This window comes from Rhineura floridana, chromosome 3 (genome assembly GCF_030035675.1).
Source record: "Rhineura floridana isolate rRhiFlo1 chromosome 3, rRhiFlo1.hap2, whole genome shotgun sequence".
In the NCBI taxonomy this organism is placed as follows: domain Eukaryota; kingdom Metazoa; phylum Chordata; class Lepidosauria; order Squamata; family Rhineuridae; genus Rhineura; species Rhineura floridana.
The window spans coordinates 214,167,609-214,190,353 of NC_084482.1; the positions used below are offsets into that span (position 1 = coordinate 214,167,609).

The 22,745-nt window shown below is 46.9% G+C and overlaps 1 protein-coding gene across 1 annotated transcript; it reads right to left on the bottom strand.

The window, feature by feature from the left end:
• Positions 1-6,533: 6,533 nt before the first annotated feature.
• LOC133381523 (zinc finger protein 239-like) lies at positions 6,534-20,909 on the bottom strand. Its single transcript, XM_061620713.1, has 2 exons — positions 20,783-20,909; positions 6,534-12,537 (listed from the first exon to the last, which is right to left on the bottom strand). The coding sequence occupies exons 1-2, from the start codon at positions 20,826-20,828 to the stop codon at positions 11,456-11,458; spliced, it is 1,128 nt and encodes a 375-aa protein (XP_061476697.1). The 5' UTR covers positions 20,829-20,909; the 3' UTR covers positions 6,534-11,455.
• Between the last annotated feature and the right edge of the window lie 1,836 nt (positions 20,910-22,745).

Consider the following 22,745-nt stretch of genomic DNA (forward strand, 5'->3'; position numbering starts at 1 on the left):
AGACTCATAGAATCGTAGAGTTGGAAGGGGCCTATAAGGCCATCGAGTCCAACCCCCTGCTCAATGCAGGAATACAAATCAAAGCCAGATTCAAGGTGCTGGTATTGACCTACAAAGCCCTACACGGTGTGGGCCCGCAATACCTGATGGAACGCCTCTCCCGCTATGAACCTACCCGTGCAGTTCGTTCGACATCTAAGGCCCTCCTCCGAGTACCGAGTCATCGGGAAGCTCGAAGGGTAATGACAAGATCCAGGGCCTTTTCTGTGGTGGCCCCCGAATTGTGGAACAGTCTCCCCGAGGAGGTACGCCTGGCGCCTACGTTGTTATCCTTTCGGCGCCAGGCTAAAACCTTCCTATTCTCCCAGGCATTTTAAATGCATTTTAAATACATTTTAAATATATTTAATATATTTTTATGTATTCCAATGTGTTAATTGCTTTAGTTGTTTCTAATATTGTTTAGTGCATCTGTATTTTATATTGAGTGATTTTGTTAATTTATAGTATTATTGTACTATTGTATGTTGTACACTGCCCAGGGAGCCATTGGTTATGGGCGGTTTATAAATGAAACTAAATAAAATAAATAAATAAAGCATTCCCGACAGATGGCTGTCCAGCTGCCTCTTGAATGCCTCCAGTGTCTCTGAGAGCCCACTACCTCTCTAGGTAATTGGTTCCATTGTTGTATGGCTCTAACAGTTAGGACGTTTTTCCTGATATCCAGTCAAAATATGGCTTCCTGCAAATTGAGCCCGTTATTCCGTGTCCTGCACTCTGGGACGATCGAGAAGAGATCCCAGCCCTCCTCTGTGTGACAACCTTTCATGTACTTGAAGAGTGCTATGATATCTCCCCTCAGTCTTCTCTTCTGCAGGATAAACATGCCCAGTTCTTTCAGTCTCTCCTCATAGGACTTTGTTTCCAGTCCCCTAATCATCCTTGTATCATCTGCAAATTTGATAAGCATGCTGTGTACCTCATCCAAGTCGTTAATAAAAATGTGGAAGAGCACTGGGCCCAGGACCGAGCCCTGTGGTACCCCACTCGTTACTTCCGCCCAGTTTGAGAAGGAACCATGGATAAGCACTCTTTGAGTACGATTCTGGAGCCAACTGTGGATCCACCTGATAGTTGTTCCATCCAGCCCACATTTAGCTAGCTTGCTAATCAGAATATCATAGGGCACTTTGTCAAAAGCTTTGCTGAAGTCGAGGGATGGGAGGGGGCTGCAGTTGACAAACCAATCCCACACACACTCCACTTTTGCCTCCTGGAAGTGGGTCTGCAGGAGACCTTCCCACCCCAGAGGGTGTCAGGCAGAGCTCCTTCGCAGGGGCAGTAAAGATCGAGGGCTGGTATTCGGCCCTCAGAGGAAGGCGGTTTTCCTGCCCTGTTTGCGGTCCCTCTGGAGAAAGACCTTCTTCTGCCCCCCTTCTCTGCTGGGGAGCCAGTCAACCCCCCAATTCCACCTCCCTGACCAGCTCAGTGCCTCCCCTGACACTCCCCACCTCTAGCTTCATTCAGGGTGGATTAGGGAAAAGGGCAGCCAACACAGTAACGATGATGTGCAGCTTAGAAGGTCCTCTTCTAAATCTCCTACTATTTCAGAGATGATTGAAAACCAGGAGATTATTTGAATGGGTGAAATTGTTTAATTCCAGCCCATGTGAAATGGTGTTGATTTTGTAAACGGCAAAAATGTTCTAATATATTTCTAAGAAAAATGTTTTTTATTGTTTTTCCAGTTCTGATAATGACTTCCTTATTTCTTTTTTAAATTCAGTCTGCACTTGTTTATATGTTCATTTGTATACTTGGTTGTTACCTGTTGGATAAATATAATATATATATATGTAGTAAATTATTTAGAGATATAATAAATCAAATGCACAACAATTCTTCTCAAAGGATGACTGTATGTTATCTGGTGCCATGGCAGAAGGAAACTTGGCCGGATCACCAGACGACGATTCACTCAAGAAGCATAAAGATGTAATTTCATAGATGAGACTCTAAACGATGCGTAGATGGCATCTAATAGAAGACAGTATCCCTGATGTGTGGAACTATGATTTGTGGTGCCCCAAATCATATTTTGGGATGGGCATCCAAGTTCCTTATAATCTTTCCTATATATTTTGGCTATTCTTCTGATACATAAATTAATGTTGGTGTTTAGATTTATTCCCTGCAGTTAACTAAAACGTTCCCAGGCGGATCACAAAAGTTTAAAAATGGATTATTAAATACAGTAGGGCCCCACTTTACAGCGCTTTGCTTTACAACGCTTCGCTAATACAGCGATTCGCTAATATAGCGTTCTCAATTAGATGCAATTAGATTAAAGCCCCACTCGTACGGCGTGTGTTCTGCTTTTACGGCGGTTTTTGGGCACCACGCACCATTCTGTTCAATGGGTTCCACTTTACAGCGGTTTTTGCTTTACAGCAGGGGTCCGGAACGTAACCCGCCATATGACTGGGGCCCTACTGTACAGTTAAAAACACTTAAAATCAGAAATGATAAATGACCTTGTCTGTGCCATGACTGAACGAAAAGCTCTGACCAGGGTTGGAACCAATGCCACCTTGTCCTGTATGGATATGTGTATGATTTGTGGTACTTTGAATAAAGTTTTGGGGTGGGCACCACCAGATCCTTCCCCCCCATCTTATTTAAATATTTTGATGTGTATAGTTGCTCAGATCCACTCCTTCTGCCCACAAGAAACGCTGGGCCAGTCAGGAAGCCATGGATTCTCGTAGAGGATGGTTTTGTCCATTTTAGTCCATTTTGGTTGTGTGTAGATGCCCTCATCTGCGCCCTGCGCCCTGCAGAAGGTCTGGGCCAGGTGCGATGCAGTGACATCTCATGGAGGACACCCTCCCCTTTCCTGGGGTATATGGTTTGTCCTGGCCCAGAGCAGATTTTGGGGTGGGCACCCGCAGTTACTTTATTTCTTCTTGCACATTTTTCTCTGGTTTGGTTTTGCATAGATGCCCTCATTCATGCCCGGTGCCCAGCAGAAGCTCTGGGCTGGACAGGATACACTAGCATCTCGAAGAGGACATCCTCCCCTTTCCTGAGGTATATGATCTGTCCTGGTTCAGAGAACATTTTGGGGTAGGCACCCCCAGTTACTTATTTTTTTCTGCATGTTTTTGTCGATTTTGATTTTGTATTGATGCACTCATCCATGCCCGGTGCCCAGCAGAAGCTCTGGGCCGGACAGGATGCACTGGCATCTCGAAGAGGACACCCTCCCCTTTCCTGTGGTATATGATTTGCCTGGCCCAGAGCAGATTTTGGGGTGGGCACCCCCAGTTACTTATTTTTTCCTGTACATTTCTCTCTGCTTTGGTTTTGCATAGATGCCCTCATTCATGCCCGGTGCCCAGCAGAAGCTCTGGGCTGGATGGGATGCACTGGCATCTCAGGGAGGAAGTAATCAGTTACTTTCAGAGCAATTGTAATGGTAATGGTAATTACTTTTGGGGGGGGCATGTAGGTGGGAGGTCAAATGCAGCCCCCCAGACCTCTCTGTCTGGTCCTTGAAGCTGTCCTCAAGCCACCATCCCCCCTTTCTCCAGGCCACACCCCTCACTGGCCTTGCTTTGCCCCCTCCCTGAGAACTTCGACCTGGCTGGAGGTTCAGAAGAGAGCAACAAGAATGATCAGAGGACTGGAAACAAAGCCCTATGAGAAGAGACTGAAAGAACTGGGCATGTTTAGCCTGGAGAAGAGAAGACTGAGGGGAGATATGATAGCACTCTTCAATTACATGAAAGGTTGTCACACAGAGGAGGGCCAGGATCTCTTCTCCATCGTCCCAGAGTGCAGGACATGGAATAATGGGCTCAAGTTGCAAGAAACCAGATTTCGACTGGACATCAGGAAAAACTTCGTGACTGTTAGAGCCGTATGACAATGGAGCCAATTACCTAGAGAGATAGTGGGCTCTCCGACACTGGAGGCATTCAAGAGGCAGCTGGACAGCCATCAGTTGGAAATGCTTTGATTTGGATTCCTGCATTGAGCAGGGGGTTGGACTCGATGGCCTTGTAGGCCCCTTCCAACTCTACTATTCTATGATTCTCAGAGCTTGGAAGTAACTAGTTACAAGTAACAAATTACTTGTAATTCATTACTTTTTTGAGTAACGAGTGGGTAATTCCTTTACATTTTGATTGTAATAGAACTAGGAGTAATTTTACTACTTTTGTGGAGTAATTGTAATGTTTCCAGAATTACTTTTGAGCATTACTTGGGGGGGAAGCAGGAGAAGTCTTCTGCTCCTCTGATTTGTGGATGAAAATCATGTGCCTCAAACTGGGCTTCTGTGCAGCGTCGCTCTTTCCTCATGCTCTGTGGATGGGCAGGAGGCGACGAGGGAGGAGGCGGAGAGTGAGACGGGGTGGAGTGGAGAAAACAATTATTTTAAAAAAAGGATAGTGGTGGTGAAGAATGGAGTGGAGGGGAAAAGGAACTGGGGGTCAAGAACATGGATAAAGGAGGCAGCAGCAGAATGGAGATAAAGAACTGTGGAGATGAAAGATGACAGTGTGTGTGTGTGTGTGTGAGAGAGAGAGAGAGAATACTGTGTTTGCACTTTGCCTCCACCACCCTCTCTGGCTACTGTGCTTCATTTGCAGTATTTTAACTTTTTTGCATCTCAGGAGAAAATGTTTGCTTGAGTGAGTGTCCCTTAGTTGGTGGCAGGGCAGGGTCCGGGGAGTGATTAAATGAGAGAGATTATGCTGGCTGGCTGAGTGGGGGGGGGTTGCACTTGGTTTGACGTGCAAAGATCTGAGTAATGGCCTCCCCACCACCCTTACCAGCGGAGAGACCACCATTGCTATCTTATGGATAAAAAGAATTATTCTACTACCTCTGTAAGTGTGTGTTTATTTTTATTGTTGTTTTAGGCTACTTAGATGTGCAGCAGCCAGCACCTTGTAGGCTTTTTTTAAAAGTAACTGAAATGTAATTGTAGTGATTACTTTGGAGGAAAAGTAAAGTAATCAGTTACTTTCAGAGCAATTGTAATTGTAATGGTAATTACTACTTTTTTGGACCAAGTAACTGTAACTGTAATTTTTTAAAAGTAATCTTCCAAGCTCTGATGATTCTATGATTCCCCTCTCCCCTGATAATGGCTGTTCCTTCATTGGAGGAAGAAGGGGGGCATGTCTGAGGGAGTATAGAAACCAGCCTCCTATTCAAAGGTTAAATTTGCATTCTCTGCTTCACCCACTTTTGCCTGGAAGGTTACCCAGAAGGGAAAGCGGCCCTTCAGCTGCAAAAAGTTCACATGAAAGGGCTGCAAAAGTCTTGGCTGCTCTTGTGGACTGATATGGCTATCAGCAGCTCCCCGGGGTTACAAGGACATTGTCTTAAGGTCAGCCTAGTTCAATGTTGTCATTACTATAATGTCTGCTGTACTGACCGGCAGAGTCTCTCTGGGGTGTCAGAAAGGGAACTTTTCTAGCCCTTTGTGGAACTGCTGGGGATTGATTGAGCTGGACTGATCCTTCTTCAAGCCAAGCAGAGGCTCTGCCCCTGAGTTGCAGTTGGCATCTCTCTCTGCTGAGAGACTCGCTTTTAGCCATCGGCTGTAACTGCAGTGAAACTGGAATGGACTGCCTTCAAGTCGATCCCGACTTATGGCGCCCCTATGAATAGTTTTCATGGTAAGCAGTATTCAGAGAGTTTTTTTTACCATTGCCTCCCGCTGAGGCTGAGAGGCAGTGACTGGCCCAAGGTCACCCAGTGAGCTTCATGGCTGTGTGGGGATTCGAACCCTGGTCTCCCAGGTTGTAGTCCAACACTCTAACCCAGCCTTTCCCAACCAGTGTGCCTCCAGATGTTGTTGGACCACAACTCCCGTCAGCCTCAGCCAGCATTGCCAATGGTCAGGAAGATGGGAGTTGTGGTCCAACAACTTCTGGAGGCACACTGGTTGGGAAAGGCTGCTCTAACCACTACACTGTAGACCTGGCCAAAGAGCAACACATTCGCACAAAATGAACTGTCGTTCCCACCTCCAGGGCCAGCCCTGCTAATCCAGAAGGCAGGTCAAAAACCTTTACTTCGTTTCCTTGCTTAATTCCAACAAGCACCATCACGGAAGCCCCTTCCTGGACAAAATAAACGTTCAGTTTTCTCTGTTGTAAATTAGACTTGTGCTCTTGCTACTCATCCAAAAGATAGTTGGCCAAAAGCATTGAAAGCGCACCCCACCCCTCTGAAAGCGTTTCAGCCCCAAGTTGGCTGCCAATGGGTAAGTACACTTTTTAAAAATATATATATTTCTATCCTGCCCTTCTACCCTACAATAGGGCACTCAGGGCAGCTACAATAAATACACATGCATACATAATAAAATACACAATAAAAACACAAAACATTACAGTAGATTAAAATACTATTAAAATACATAAAATGCATCATGCACATACATACATAAATTATACATGCGCATACAAACATGCATGTATATATGTGCATGCACATATAAAAGAGTGAGACTAAAAGAATTTAAGATTTAAAAATGACGAATAAAAAGCTTAAAACAGTGTCAGGCTGACCCGTCAGTCCTATCCAAAGGTTCTCCGGAACAAAATAGTTTTGACAAGTTTCCAGAAGGCCATCAGGGAGGGAGCAAAATGGGCTTCTTGGGGCAGGGAATTCCAGAGTCTGGGAGCCACAATTGAAAAGGCTCTCTCCCGTGTGCCTGTCAATCTAACTTCTTTCATTCCAGGCATGCAGAGAAGACCGGAGGTAGACGATCTTAGATGCAGGCTAGGAACATATGGACGTAACCGGTCCCTTAAGTAAACTGGTCCAAGGCCATTTAGGGCTTTAAAGGTCAAAAACAGCACTTTGAATTGGGACCGGAAACAAATTGGGAGCCAGTGGATTCGAGAAAGCACAGGGGTGATATGCTCCCTGCGCCGTGCTCCAGTTAGCATTCTGGCTGCTGCATTTTGGACCAACTGTAGTTTCCGAATTGTTTTCAAAGGCAGCTCCACATAGAGTGTGTTACAGTAATCAAGCCTCGATGTCACCAATGCATGTGTCACTGTGGCCAAGTCAGCTGCTTCCAGGAACAGATGCAGCTGGTAGACCATTTTGAGATGACCAAAAGCACTGGCTACCCCAGCCACCTGATATTCCAGCAGCAGGCCAGGATCCAGAAGAACTCCCAGACTGTGTACCTGCTCTTTCAAGGGGAGTGCAACCCCATCCAGAACAGGTTGCAACCCTATCCTTAGGGCAGTTTTTCCCTTGGCCAGCAACACTTCTGTCTTGTCTGGATTAAGTTTCAGTTTGTTTGCCCGCATCCAGCCCTTCACAGCTTCCAGGCACCTGTTCAGGACAAACAGTCCCATCTTGCCATCAGATGGAAGGGAGAGGCAGAGTTGAGTGTCATCAGCTTATTAATGACATTGTATTGATGACATTGATGACACTAAAACACAACAGCTTTAAAAACGTTTCTTACAGCTTTCAAAAAAAATCTAAGATTAAAAACATTTTTAAAAAGGTTTAAGAAGCAATTCCAATTTTATGTCTATGGAATGGAAATGGTTCAGCTCAAATTCTACCTAGGACATAGCCCCTGTGGCCCAACAAAATGGGGTTTGGTAGGTCCTGCCAAAATTGGCCGAGTTCTGTTTTTGGGGATACCAGACCAAAGGAAAGAAAGGCATAGAAGTTGGTGAAAGTAAATGCAAACATTATTTCACCCTTGAAGGGCACGGGAGAAATAACCACACCCAGAATCCCACTTTCTGCCGACATTATCATGATTTTCATGCTTCCTGTAACTATTCTATTGATAACATGATCCATTGTTCTGCCTTTGCCAATTCTGGTGCTCATCAGGTATGGGATTGTAAATACCTGAATGATTGGGGAGGGTGTTTTTGGAACGGATTATTATTATTATTGTTATTATTATTATTATTATTATTATTATTATTATTATTATTATTATTATTATTATTATTGTCTTTATTTATACCCCGCCACTTTTCCAAAACTGGAACTCATGGCGGCTTCCAGATAAAAAAGACATATAATTAAAAACATACAAAGTCTACATTAAAATAAGATTAAACAATTTCCAATATTAAAACCATACACACATATAGCTAAAAGAGTTCAAACTAGTTTAAAAATAATATAATAAACATTAGAAATATAGCACCCTTCATGCCCTATCCTTAGCCTTCAATTCCAAAGGCTTGTTGGAATTCGGAAGGTCTTTGCTTGTCGGCAGGAGGACTGCAAGGAGGGGGTCATTCTTACCTCCCTAGGAAGGAATTCCCAAGCCTAGGGGCAGCCACCGAGAAGGCCCTCATGATCCAGGTGGTGGTGTCCCTTGGCCCCTACTGCCAAAGGTAGTAAGTTTAACCATGGATAACATGGTCTTCCCAGCTCTTCCACAAAGGCCAATGGGAAGCTCTAGTTGGACATTATGGGTTTTATCTCCATAGACCCAAGAAAGTATTGCCAAAATACTGGATTGGCTCCTGCTATGTTGCCTGGCTTATACCAGCTGTCAGGGTCACTCAGGTACTCCCAGTTGGTAGAATCAGGAACAGGAAAGCCTCACCAATCAGAGAAAAAAAGAGAGAAATCAAAACCTGCTCACCACTCTGCACAACGGGACATAGAAATCTGCAGGCCCTTAACAATGGTCTCAGTAATAGGGTGGTATTACCAAATTCTTCCAAGCTACACAGGAAGTGGATTGGACTGTGAAAGACCAACTCAAATTGTGTTTGCATTTTGACAACTTTGTAGGGCAGTCCAATATCTCAGAGAGGAGGTCAGGTCTCCTGCTCCCCTGGTGCATTCACTATAGCTTCCTAATTTTGCTGCTTTTAAAAGTTTGATAGAAAGATTCGTGGGCTATAAGTATGTTCTTAAACCGCATGGTGTTTTTGCCTATTAGTGAATTTCTCTGCTTTTTAATCTGGGAGGTAAGAAATGGGACCCTGTGCAAATTTGCTGAGAATGGATTGATCATTTGCATGCTTATTGAGTTCAGTGGAATTTGCTCTCCTGAAATCATGCTTAGGATAGGTGAAACTGACCACAGAGGATGGGGAGGGGAGGGGGAGGGGAGGAGGAGAAGGGTGGGGAGGAAAGGCAGAGGGGAGGAGGGGGATATGACAAGGCAGGAGGGGGAGGGGAGAAGGACTGGTTTGATCATTTACATGTTTATTGAGTTCAGTGGGATTTACTCCCATGCAGTCATGCCTAAGATAGGTAAAACTGACCATGGGGAGGAGGAAGGGGAAGGTGGGGATTGGAATGGAATGGGGAGGGGAGGGAGGGGCAAGAGGGAGGGGATAGGAGGGAGAAGGGAGGGTGGGTTTGATCATTTGCATACTTTTTGAGTTCAACAGGATTTATTTCTGTGCAATCATGTTTGAAAATGGAAGTGGACTGCATTCAAGTCGATCCCAACTTATGGCAACCCTATGAATAGGTTTTTCATGGTAAACGGTATTCAGAGGTGGTTCTACCTTCGCCTTCCTCTGAGGCTGAGAGGCAGTGATTGGCCCAAGGCCACCCAGTCAGCTTCATGGCTGTGTGGGGATTTGAACCCTGGTCTCCCAGGTCATAGTCCAACACTGACCCGAGGGAGGGGGAGCGGAGGAGGAGGGGAGGAGATTGGGTGGGTGGGCACTGGGCAGAGGGGAAAACCCTTTCCTTTCCAAAAGGAAAACATTGTGAACAGTATCATTGCTTTTCAGCGTTTCCCTCACCTTTTTATTCTACAGCAGGCACCACCTAAATTTAAACCAAAGCTGTTCCTGGCCACATCCACACCAGGCCTTTATTTTATGGCTTCTCTGAAAGAATCCTGGGAAGTGTAGTTAGTGAAGGGTGCTGAGAGTTGCTAGGAAATGCCCTGTTCTCCTCACAGACCTTCAATCAGAGTGGCTGACTGCTAAACCACTCTGGCCACTGGAGCTCTGTCACTGGAATAGGAGTCTCCTCTCAGCACCCTTAACAAACTACACTTCCCAGGATTCTTTGGGGGAAGCCATGACTGTCTCAAGTGAAATCAAAGTCTAGTGTGGGTGTGGCTCCCCGATTAGCCAAGCACAACAGCTGTGAGTCTGGCTTTTAGAACACTGAAAGTTGGTTCTTACTGAACATGCCAGACACTATCATTGATTTCAAGGCAAAATTTCTTAAATTAATTATAAAGCAGCCGGGCATTTTTTAACTTTTAAACTGCAGAAGATGAAGGTCAGAGTATGGGGCAAGGTCAGTAATAGTATTACAGGTACTCTGTGACCAAGGCTGATTTTTAATGAATTTCAACAGATTATGAGAACTCAGAAAAAAGTCCAAAAGGGTTCTGAGTTTTTTCCTCTCTTTTTAGACTTTGAACTGTCTATTCTCTCTGACTGTTTTGTGTTTCACCATGAAAATTGACAGGGTTGTTAAGCAAGCATTTCTGAGTCCAGGACTATAAGTTTTGTAAGGTTTTGTTTTGAAATGAGCTTATGGGTAGCATCAGAATCCAATGGGGGGTATTTTCAATTTAACATTGCGGAATGTGAAAAATCCAGGCTGGCTATAGTATACAGCCACTCTTGTGGCTGTATAATCATGCTGAGCAAATAGCAGAAGTAGCTTATGTTGACCGGAGTAGCAATTTTGATTGGTAGGGATGGCTACCCTATCCAGGTGGATGGCTAGGAGGTCTAGTAAAAAATCTGCTAAAATATGATATAATGGGATTATGCTTGCTGGTGCTCATATATGTAACAGTCCAGCTGGTGTTATGTTGTATTGGACGCTGTGTGACAAAGACTACTAAGTCCATCACAAAAACTGATGTTCTAATGATGCACATGGAGGTAACAATGACAGAGGGGGAGGATCTACAGGAAGTAGATAAAGTAAGACATGAAATGTCATTAATTGAATATTGAATTTGGCAGCTAGAAACTGCCAGAGGGGAGGATATGATGGGGGGAAACTGGACAACTGAGACACCACTTTGGTTTCTGCAGCCACCTTGGCCTTAGCATCCATCTTGGGTGCTCACCCATCTCTGAAAAAGCCAAAACGCCTCTTTCTCTGCAAAGGAAAAATGGAGGGAAGTGGAACAGTCTGGGGTTAAGCTAAGAGAAAAAGATTGTCAGGGGTCTGAAACTCCCCACAAAAATCCTGTTGGTAGCCCGGCTTCCCCATATGGATCCTTTGATGCACAGAAAGAGTTGAACTCTGCTTATAGCTTTTTTCACACTCAAGGCATTTATACATCTCTTCCCTTGAACGGATCCTTTTATGTGCCTGAAGGTAGCCATTCTGACGAAAGGTCTTTCAACACTACAAGCATGTATAAGGTTTGTTCAATGCATCCGTACTGTGATGCAAAGTAAGGTGGCCACTCTGACTGAAGCTCTTTCCACACTCAAAACATTGATAAGGTTTGTCCCATGTGAGTTCTACTATGTTGAGTAAAGGTACTATACCACCTGAAGCTCTTTCCACACTCCAAGCATTTATAAGGTTTGTCCCCTGTATGAGTTCTTTGATGCACCGTAAGCGCGCTACTCCACCTGAAGCTCTTTCCACACTCCAAGCATTGATAAGGTTTGTCCACTGTGTGAGTTCTTTGATGCGAAGTAAGGCTGCCACTCTGACTGAAGCTCTTTCCACACTCCAAGCATTTATAAGGTTTGGCCCCTGTGTGACATCTTCGATGCACCGTAAGGGCGCTACTCCACCTGAAGCTCTTTCCACACTCCAAGCATTCATAAAGGTTGTCCCCTGTGTGGATTCTTTGATGCACTGTAAGGGCGCATTTCTCCCTGTAGCTCTTTCCACACTGGAAGCATTTATGAGGTTCGTCCCCTATGTGAGTTCTTTGATGCACAGTAAGGTGGCTACTCCAACTGAAGCTCTTTCCACACTCCAAGCATTTATAAGGTTTCTCCCCTGTGTGAGTTCTTTGATGCGAAGTAAGCTGGCCACTCGCACTGAAGCTCTTTCCACACTCAAAGCATTTATAAGGTTTGTCCCCTGTGTGAGTTCTTTGATGCAAAGTAAGGTGGCTACTCCAATTGAAGCTCTTTCCACACTCAAAGCATTTATAAGGTTTCTCCCCTGTGTGAGTTCTTTGATGCGAAGTAAGGTTGCCACTCTGACTGAAGCTCTTTCCACACTCAAAGCATTTATAAGGTTTGTCCCCTGTGTGAGTTCTTTCATGTATACTAAGGGTGCCACTCTGACTGAAGCTCTTTCCACACTCTAAGCATTTATGGGGTTTGTCCCCTGTGTGACTTCTTTGATGCTGAATAAAGGCGCTACTCCACCTAAAGCTCTTTCCACACTCCAAGCATTTATAAGCTTTGTCCCCTGTGTGAGTTTGTCTCTCCTCTTGTCTCTTTGCTCCATATTGACTCCTCCGTTTCTCCTCCTGCACCTGTTCCTCAGCTTTTTCCAGTGATACTTCTGCTGGTTCTCCCTCAGCCTTGACCCCCCAGATGTATCCTGATGGAATGAAAAAGAAAGGAGATAAAATGCTGTGGAGAAATCCTGTGAATATATTATGATTTGTACTTTGAAAACATATTTCTGGGAGCTCTGTTGACATCAGAGTTTAACTGTCAAAGCTCCAGGCCTTGTACGGAGTTATTTTAGCAGTAGGTGCTTGGTCACAGGTTGTGAAAAGAGACGCAGAGAGAGACAATTGTAACAAAAATCTGCTCTCTTGTTCCTCCATTTAAGGTGGACAGTCCAGTACTTATACACAGCTGGAATTTACAAGCCTAGGATGGATCCTGTCTGACAGTAACATGGCCTTTTCTACTGCGCAGAGGGCAGCTCGCATCCCTTCCCTCCCTCCCAAAAAGGTTGTTATTTATTTTTATTTATTAATGATATTTATTAGTCGCTTCTTTCCCAAAATGAAACTCAAAGTGACTTACCAAAAAAAATCTCAAAAACATGTACAGAATAAAGATCACAGTACATACAAAGCATCCCAAACAAATCTCAATACAATGAATAGACCAATACGATAAAAATTGTAGTACACAATACAACTCAAATACAAGTTTTCAGCTGCCCCCCTCCTATCCCCAAAACTCAGAGCCCTGAATGTATGCCTTCAGGTGTAGGTGGCAGTCCATTTGGGAGGTCAGAAGAGGCATCCCCTCTTGGGCTTGGCTTCCAGCAGCTGTTACCTGCAACACAAGACAGTGCTGGAAGATGAGACCCCAGGTCAGATGGCACTCTGTGAGCTACTGGGGAAGAACAAAGGACAAGTACGAGGAGCGCTGTGCAGTGGCGTCACTAGGGTTGGTGTCACCCGGTGTGGTAACTCCTTGGCGAGCCCCCAAATGTCCTGCTGAGAGTGCGCGCATGTGCGCGTGCATGCAGAAGGCCAGCCACCCATTCCCCTGGGAGGGCACGCACTGGAGGAGAACCCAGCCGGAGAAGCAGGCCTGGGAATGCCGGCGTGCCTCCGTCGCCCTGACAACGCTGGTCGTGGTCTCACCCGCCTGCCTGCCTGCCTGCCTCCGAGGAGGAGTTGGCTGCTCCAACGCCGACCCGGAGCGCTTCTCGGCTCCTTTGCCGGGCAACAGCGCGGGCGCCCTGCCCCACGACGGGATGGCTCTGGGTGTCACCCCCCTCATGGTGTCACCCGGGTGTGGTCCGCACTCCCCGCACCCCGCTAGTGACGCCACTGGCGCTGTGACGCAGCTGGGTCAAAGCTGAAAGGAAGCCCAGAGGCTGATGCGTACAGATGCGAAAGACAAGTCCGGAGTTGTGCAACGCACACAATAGGAGCATGGAATGTGAGAAGCATGAGCCAGGGAAAGTTAGAAATGGGTTAAGCAAGAAATGGAATGCATCACCATTACAATAGTTGGTGTGAGTGAATTAAAATGGATGGGAATAGGACATTTTCAGGCAACCACAAAATATTTTATGCAAGAAATGATCAATTAAGAAGAAACGGGGTTGCTCTAATAGTGAGAAGTGATGTAGCAAAAGCAATTAGGCGCTATAATGCAAACTCTGAGTGAGTGCTATCAATGAAATTTAATGGAAAACCTATCAACATAAACATAATCTCGGTCTATGCTCCAACGGCAAACACAGAAGAAGAGGAAATGGAGAGATTTTACTCAAACATACAGGAAGAAATTAAAGGGAAATTTAGACCAAGAGTAGGGACCAACAGAGTTGCTACAAGCTACTGAGACTGAATCTGTCCAAATTTTGACAAATATTTGTCAAGAATTATGGAAAACAAAACAATGGCCCACAGACTGGAAGCATTCAATATACATCCCAATCCCAAAGAAAGGGGATCCTAGGAAATACAGTAATTTTCAAACTATTGCTTTAATATGCCATGCAAGAAAAGTAAAGGCTCTTACCATATATGGAGCGAGAAGGGCTAGATGTCCAAGCTGATTTTAGAAAGGGAAGAGCTACCACAGATCATATTGCAAACATTAGCTAGATAATGGAATGGACCAAGGAATTTCAGAAGGAAATCACACTGTGCTCTATAGATTACAGCAAAGCCTTTGACTGTGTAGATCATGAAAAACTGTGGAATGCTTTAAAAGATATGGGGGTGCCACAGCAGCTGATTGTCCTGATGCGCAACCTATAATCTGAACAAGAGGCTACTACAAGGACAGAATATGGAGAAACCAACTGGCTCCCCATCGGAAAGGATGTGAGAGAGGGGTGTATCTTATGACCCTATTTGTTTAATCTGTATGCAGAACATATCACACAGAAAGCGGGATTGGACCAGTATGAAGGAGGTGTGAAAACTGGAGGGAGAAATATCAATAATTTAAAATATGCAGACGATACCATACTACTAGCAGAAACCAGTAATGATTTGAAACGAATGCTGATGAAAGTTAAAGAGGAAAGCACAAAAGCAGGACTACAGCTGAACATCAAATGTCATCAATATGCTGATGACACTCAGCTCTATCTCTCCCTACCACCTGATTGGAGGGAGTGCTCATCCTAAAATACTGCCTGGAGGCTGTGAAGGGCTGGATGTGGGTTAACAAACTGAAACTTAATCCAGACAAGACAGAAGTACTGCTGGTCAAGGGGAAAACTGCACCAGGGACGGGGTTGCAACCTATTCTGGACGGGGTTGCACTCCCCTTGAAGGAGCACGTCCGCAGTTTGGGGGGAGTCCTGGATCCTGCCCTGCTGCTTGAACATCAGGTGGCTGTGGTAGCCAGGTGTGCTTTTGGCCAATTCAAACTGGTCTACCAGCTGTGTCCCTTCCTGGAGGCAGTTGACTTGGCCACAGTGACACATGCATTGGTGACATCGAGGCTTGATTACTGTAACGCACTCTATGTGGGGCTGCCTTTGAAAACGGTTCAGAAATTGCAGTTGGTTCAAAATGCAGCAGCCAAAATGTTAACTGGAGCAGGGCGCAGGGAGTATATCACCCCTGTGTTTAATCAACTCCACTGGCTCCCAATTTGTTTCCAAGCCCAATTCAAAGTTCTGGTTCTGACCTTTAAAGCCCTAATCGGCCTTGGACCATATGTACCTGCCGAGGATTTAAGATCATCTGCCTCTGGTCTCCTCTGCGTGGCTGGAGTGAAAGATGTTAAATTGACAGGCACGCGGGAGAGAGCTTTTTCAGCTGTGGCCCCTAAGCTTTGGAATATCGTACCCCAAGAAGTCCGCTCTGCTCCCTCCCTGTGGGTTTTCCGGAGACTTCTGAAAACGATCTTGTTCCGGAGAGCCTTTGGGAGGGACTGAAGGTAGAGCCTGACACTGATTTTATGCCTTCTCCGTTAAGTTTTACCTTTGTAGTCCCTTTAGTACCACTCCCTATATATGTATGTGTGTTGTATTTTATGTATTTTAATTCTATTTTATGTACTTTAATTTATTTTAATGTTTTTGTGATTTTACTGTTTACAATTTTATTAAATATGTGTTTGATTTTATTTTTGTAAGCTGCTTTGAGTGCCCTATTATAGGGTAGAAGGGCGGGATAGAGATATTTTAAATAAATAAGTAAATAAGTCAAATCTAGAATCATAGAATCATAGAGTTGGAAGGGGCCTTGTAGGCCATCAAGTCCAACCCCCTGCTCACAGCAGGAAATCCACAGCTAGAGCATCTCCCACAGGTAGCTGTCCAGCCTCTGCTTGAAGACATCCAGCGAAGGGGATCCCACCACCTCCCTAGGCAGTCGGTTCCATTGCCGAACTGCCCTTACTGTCAAGAAGTTCCTTCTAATGTCCAATCTGAATCTATGCTCCTGCAACTTAAAACCATTACATCTAGTCCTACCCTCTGGGGCAGCAGAGAACAAATCTGTACCCTCCTCTATGTGACAGCCCTTCAGGTACTTAAAGAGTGTAATCATGTCGCCCCTCAGCCTTCTCTTCACCAGACTGAACATGCCAAGTTCCTTCAACCTTTCCTCATAAGACTTGTTCTCCATACCGACTATCATTCTCGTCACCCTCTTCTGAACCCGCTCTAACTTGTCTATATCTTTCTTAAAATGAGGCACCCAGAACTGAACGCAGTATTCCAGATGAGGCCTGACCAATGCAGAATATAGTGGGACTATTACTTCCCTCGACCTGGAAACTATAGCTCTGTTTATGCAGCCCAAAACCAAGTTTGCCTTTTTTGCCACAGCATCACACTGCTGGGTCATGTTCAACTTGCGATCCACTACAATCCCAAGGTCCTTCTCACACGCACTACTGCTAAGCCGGGTATTTCCCATCCTGTACCCGTGTATTTTGTTTTTGTGGCCTAAATGCAGAATCCTGCATTTGTCTTCATTGAATGTCATTTTATTAATTTCAGCCCAATTTTCTAGTCTATCCAGGTCCCTTTGGATTTTATTCCTGTCTTCCATTGTGTTAGCTATTCCTCCCAGTTTCATATCATCCGCAAACTTCATAAGGCTTCCCTCCACACCATCATCTAAGTCATTGATAAAAATGTTGAAGATGTGATTCTACTTAGAATGCTGTCTTCAGTTCTGTTGCCTGACCACAAAAATTGCATTCTAGAGGTGGAAGAGGTAGAGAAATGGGCAACCAAAATGCTCAAGGGTTGCAACATTTGGGGATTTTTGCTGTAGGAAAAAAGCTTAGAGGAGACACAGTAGAAGTATATGATCACACCAGACATTTAAAGCACATTCAACACAAATGTAATAATAATAATAATAATAAATTTAATTTATGTGTCGCCTATCTGGCCAATGGCCACTCTAGGCGACGTACATACAATAAATATAGCAGAATACAGTACAAAATACAGTGAAATAATATAAATTATAAAAGCAAGCAATACATAATAGGAGGCATTTAAAACAGAAGAATATTAAGCCTCCCCAAAAGTCCTGAAAGCCTGCTGAAAAAGCCAGGTCTTTAAGGCCTTGTGGAACATATTCAGGGAAGAGATGTGCCGAAGATCTTGTGGGAGGAAGTTCCAGAGGGTGGGGGCCGCCACTGAAAAGGCCCTCTCTCTAGTGCCCGCCAACCTAGCTGCTTTGGTTGGCGGGACTGAGAGAAGGCCTTGTGTGGCCGATCTTGTCAGGCGGCATGATTGGTGGCGTTGTAGGCGCTCCTTTAGATAAACTGGGCCGAGACCGTGTAGGGATTTAAAGGTTAATACCAACACCTTGAATTGGGCCCGGAAAACAACAGGAAGCCAGTGTAGATCGAACAACACTGGCATGATGTGGTCCCGGCGACGACTGTTTGTGAGTAATCGAGCCGCCGCATTCTGAATAAGTTGTAGTTTCCGGACCGTTTCCAAGGGTAACCCCACGTAGAGCGCATTACAGTAATCTAATCGAGAGGTGACCAGGGCATGTACTACCAGTGGGAGCTGATGAACAGGAAGGTAGGGTTGCAGCCTATGTATAAGGTGTAGTTGGTACCAAGCTGCCCGGCTCACAGCCAAAATCTGAGCCTCCATGGACAGCTTGGAATCAAGTACAACCCCGAGGCTGCGGACCTGGTCCTTTAGGGGTAAACTCACCCCATTGAACTTCAGGTCAATGGTTCCCAACCTTCTCTTGTCCCCCACGAGCAGTACCTCGGTCTTGTCGGGGTTCAGTTTCAGCCTATTCCTTCCCATCCATCCACTCACGGATTCCAGGCACTTGGACACGGTCTCCACAGCCAACTCTGGTGAAGATTTAAATGAGAGATAGAGCTGAGTGTCATCCGCATATTGGTGACACTGCAGCCCAAATCTCCTGATGATTGCCCCCAGCGGCTTCATATAGATGTTAAATAGCATGGGAGAGAGGATAGAGCCCTGTGGCACACCACAATTGAGAGGCCAAGAGTCTGAAACCTCCTCCCCCAATGCCACCTGTTGGTACCTATCAGAGAGAAAGGAGCGGAACCACCGTAATACAGTGCCTCCTATTCCCAATCCCTCTAGGCGATATAAAAGGATACTGTGGTCGACAGTATCAAAAGCCGCTGAGAGATCGAGGAGGACAAGGAAGGTAAATTCTCCCCTATCTAATGCCCTCCTCATATCATCTACCAGAGCGACCAAGGCTGTTTCAGTTCCGTGACCAGTCCTGAAGCCCGATTGGTATGGATCTAAGTAATCCGTTTCATCCAAGTGTGTCGACAACTGATTGGCCACCACTCGCTCAATGACCTTGCCCAAGAATGGTAAATTCGAAATTGGGCGAAAGTTATTAAAAACTTGGGGATCCAAGGAGGGCTTCTTTAAGATGGGCTTTACAATTGCCTCCTTGAGGGCTGATGGCATCACACCCTCTTTCAAGGATGCGTTTACCACCGCCTTGATCCCCTCACCCAACTTCTCTCTGCATCTCATGATGAGCCACGATGGGCAAGGGTCAGTTAGACAGGTGGTAGGCCTTACAGTCGTGAGCACCTTGTCCACATCCTCAGAAGAGAGAGGCTGAAAACGATCCCAGCATACCGGCGTGCAACTGGTCAACTCTGATTCATTCACTGTATCCACGGCGCACGGGTTCGAGCTCCGTATGTGTTCGATTTTATCAGCAAAGTGCTTAGCCAAAGTGTCACAGGAGGCTTTTGACTGTTCCAAGGGTTCCTGAGCAACTGGACCAACCAGGCTTCGGACCACTTGGAACAATCTCCTGGGACAGCACTCTGCAGACGCAATAGAGGCAGTAAAGAAAGCCTTCTTTTCTGTCCCTATTGCCACTTGGTAGGCAGTTACTGCTGCTCTAACTTGTGTCCGGACACCTTCGGAGCGGGATTTCCGCCACCGGCGTTCTAGTCGTCTCACCTCCTGTCTCAGAGTACGCAGCCGTGGTGTATACCACGGTGCTAACTGAGTTCTATTCAGGGGGAGAGGACGTTTCGGAGCCACCCGGTCTAACGCCCCAGTGATCTTTCCATTCCACTCCATCACCAGGGTTTCAACCGGGCAACCTTCAGCAGGTTCCAGTTCCCCTAGCGCAGTCAGGAATCCATCAGGATCCATCAGGCGCCTGGGGCGGACCATTCTAATAGGTCCTTTACCCCTGCGGAGACGGTGTGGCAACGTGAAGTCCATGTTTACCAGATGGTGATCTGACCATGACACAGGAGTGGAAAGAACCACTCCCAACTTCAGAGCACTTTTCTCCTCTCCCAGGACAAACACAAGGTCGAGAGCATGACCGGCTACATGGGTGGGCCCAGTATTACTGAGGTGCAGTTCCCAGGAAGCCATGGTTTCCAGGAAATCCCGAGGGGCTCCAGTGAGAGTGGTCCCGGCATGCACGTTGAAGTCACCCAGCACTAACAATTCTGGGGACAACGCCCGTACAGCCAAGACCACCTCCAGCACCTCGGCCAGGGAGTCTGCCGTGCAGCGGGGTGGGCGGTACACCAGCAGGATCCCTAAACTGCCCTTCGGGCCCAACCTCCAGTACATGCAGTCAACAAACTTGGTCCTATGGAGAGGAGATCTGGCAAAAACCAAGGACTCCCAGTAAATGACTGCCACACCCCCTCCCCGCCTACCCACCCTCGGCTGCTGTGCGCAGCGGAAACCCGGCGGACACAAGAATGGGTGCAGAGGCCTCATCCAGCCAAGTAAAGCACATGGCTTCCCCCAATGAATCATGGAGAATAGTTTTTCCTCACTACGCTATATTCCCAGCACCCTTCATAAACTACAACTCCCAGGACTCTTTGGAGGAAGCCATATGCTTTCAATGCACAGTGTGGATGTGCCATAAAGGTGCATGGTGTAGAGAAACTGGATGATACCCTCTGATTTAGTAGGGAACTTACACCTGGTGTAGGAAGAGGGAGCGGTAAGTAGCTCCCCCCAGGCTACCCTAAAAAAAGGAGGGCAGGGCCATGTTTCTAGGAAACTGGGGAGGGCTGGCAGAATGAAGGTACTGAAAGAAGAGCCTCACTATTAAAGTATCACAGCTGAACCAAAGGACAAACGAGGACACATAAAGAACCGGCCCATTCAGCTCACTGTTGTCTACTTAGCTCTGTTCTAACTATGAAGCGCCTCCATCTCCAAGCTTAAGGCCATGAAATTCATCATCAAAACCACAGATATTCCGAGAGATGCTTCGATTTGGCCCCAACACAGCCAGCTCAGCTCAGGGGAGAGGCAGACGGGACCTGGGGCAGAGCTGCATGCTCAGATCTGGAGGGTATGCGGGGAGAGGGCGCTTAAGGGGGGGGGTCCTCGCTCTCTTCCCACCTCCCCTCCGCCCCCAATTGCATACCTCTGTTTCGGGGCTGCCCCTGTGCAGCCGTGCTCTCCAACATCATTGCGCACAAAGAGGGGCTCCTCTGGCGCTTCCTGCGCTGCCTTTCCCCCAGAGAGGCGGGGCGGGAAAGGGACGTCCCTCTTTGAAGCTCTTTCCTTCCTTAACCCTTAAAGAGCAAAGTGGCCGAGACTCCTCGGCTGCTTGGCAGGGAGAGCGACGGGAGGCGGTTAGTCGTCTTCCGGAGCTCCCTGCAGAGACAGGCTTCTTAACGGGTGGGGCGGGAGAGTGATCAGGCTCCGCTCCGGAGCCAGTGGCCGGCTCTTCCGGTGGGCGAAACCGATCGTCCTTGGCCCAGCAGGGGCGCCCCCCCTGCTCTTGTCCCACCAGTGAGCTGCCTGCCTGTGCCGGGCTTGTAAAGGTTTTCTCCGGGAGGTCGCTCTGAGTCCCGCAGCAGAGGGATCGCGCCAAGAAACAGGCGCAGGGATGAGTAAAGCTATTCGGAGCTGGGAAACTTTCGCTGCCTTAAGTTTCTCCCTCCGATCCCAGCTTCACTGCTCCCCCTTCCCGCCCTCAGCCTCCAAGACCGGAATCTCCTTTCGCCTCCACCCGCCACCCAGTCATTTTCTCCCTCCCTCCCTCCCTCGAGAGATCATTTTTTCCTGCATGGGTCTGCCCGAGCAGAGGTCCTAAGCCACCTGCAGGGATCGCAGCAGGCATCCACTGAAACTCCGCTAAGAAAGCTGGGAGCAGCGAAAGTTTCAGCTCCTTGGACAGCTCCTGGAAAAACCCAGAGTGGATTCCACTGCCCCACTGACATGAAGCCACCTGCCTCCACTGACGGGGAGGTTTCTTTGCCCATCCTGGTGGGGAGCCTGCCTCACCCCTCTTCTGGAGAGAGACCCACTCTTTTCCTCTTGCAAAGCTTGTTATTCTGCCCCCTTTCCCAGCAAGTATCCTTAGAACCACAGAGTTGGAAGGGGCCTAAAAGGCCATCGAGTCCACCCCCTGCTCAATGCAAGAATCCAAATTAAAACATACTCAACAGGTGGCTGTCCAGCTGCCTTCTGAATGCCACCAGTGTTGGAGAGCCCACCACATCCCTAGGTCATTGGTTCCATTGTCACACTCCTCTAACAGTAAGGAGGTTTTTCCTGATGTTCAGCTGAAATCTGGCTTCCTGCAACTTGAGCCCATTATTCCCAGGCAGCAGTGGATGGGTGGGGGTGAATCAGAGGATGAGGACTTGGACTGGGATGAATCACCCAGGGAGGGTCCAAGTAGCAGGTCCAGCTTTGAGAGAGCCTCAGCTATGCCTTTGACACTGCAGCTCCCCAACTCCGGACCCCCCTGTGGGAGTTCAGCCAGTGCCATCAGAAGCCTCTCAGTCCGGCGCTCCTCCACCTCCTGTGCCTGAACTGACAGTTAGCAACTCCCTCCATCGGAGGGGGAAGATGAGAGACCGGCCGAAGCCTCTACTTCGGTCCGCTCTCCCAGTCGCTTGTGGTGGGAAGTTCAACCGACAGAGCGGAGGCTTGTTGAGTGTAAATTTGTATAGAAATAATAAAGCAGAGTTCAACAGCAGTCTGAAATGCTGCGTCCTGGCGTGTGTGCGTTTACCTTGAAACAGGCTTTTACCCTGCATTGAGATCATTGAGACTTAGGGCTCATCCAGACGACTGTAAAATGTGTGACATGATCGCTTTGTGTTTTCATTATTTTTCGGTCATCCATATAATGCCGAGCGCTTTTGTGCATTTTTGCGCTGTTAAATCCACTCCTGCAATACCGCAAATCATGCTATTTGCTTTTTTAAACCGGGAATCATCCACTGTACCTTCAGGCGCTCGGATGCAATACCGCAGGCTTTACAGCTGTGGGCGTTTGATGGGCGGTTCTTGGGTGGTTCCCCATATCCCTTCCCTCATTCTCAGCCAATCACGTAGTTCCACTGTTGCGCATGTGTGCGAATGAATGTGGG

Excerpts from the sequence above, each read along its gene's own strand:
- LOC133381523 (XM_061620713.1), bottom strand. The coding sequence starts at position 20,828 with ATGATGTTGGAGAGCACGGCTGCACAGGGGCAGCCCCGAAACAGAG. Across the intron at positions 12,538-20,782 it reads GGGGCAGCCCCGAAACAGAG|GATACATCTGGGGGGTCAAG; the intron begins GTATGCAATTGG and ends TCATTCCATCAG.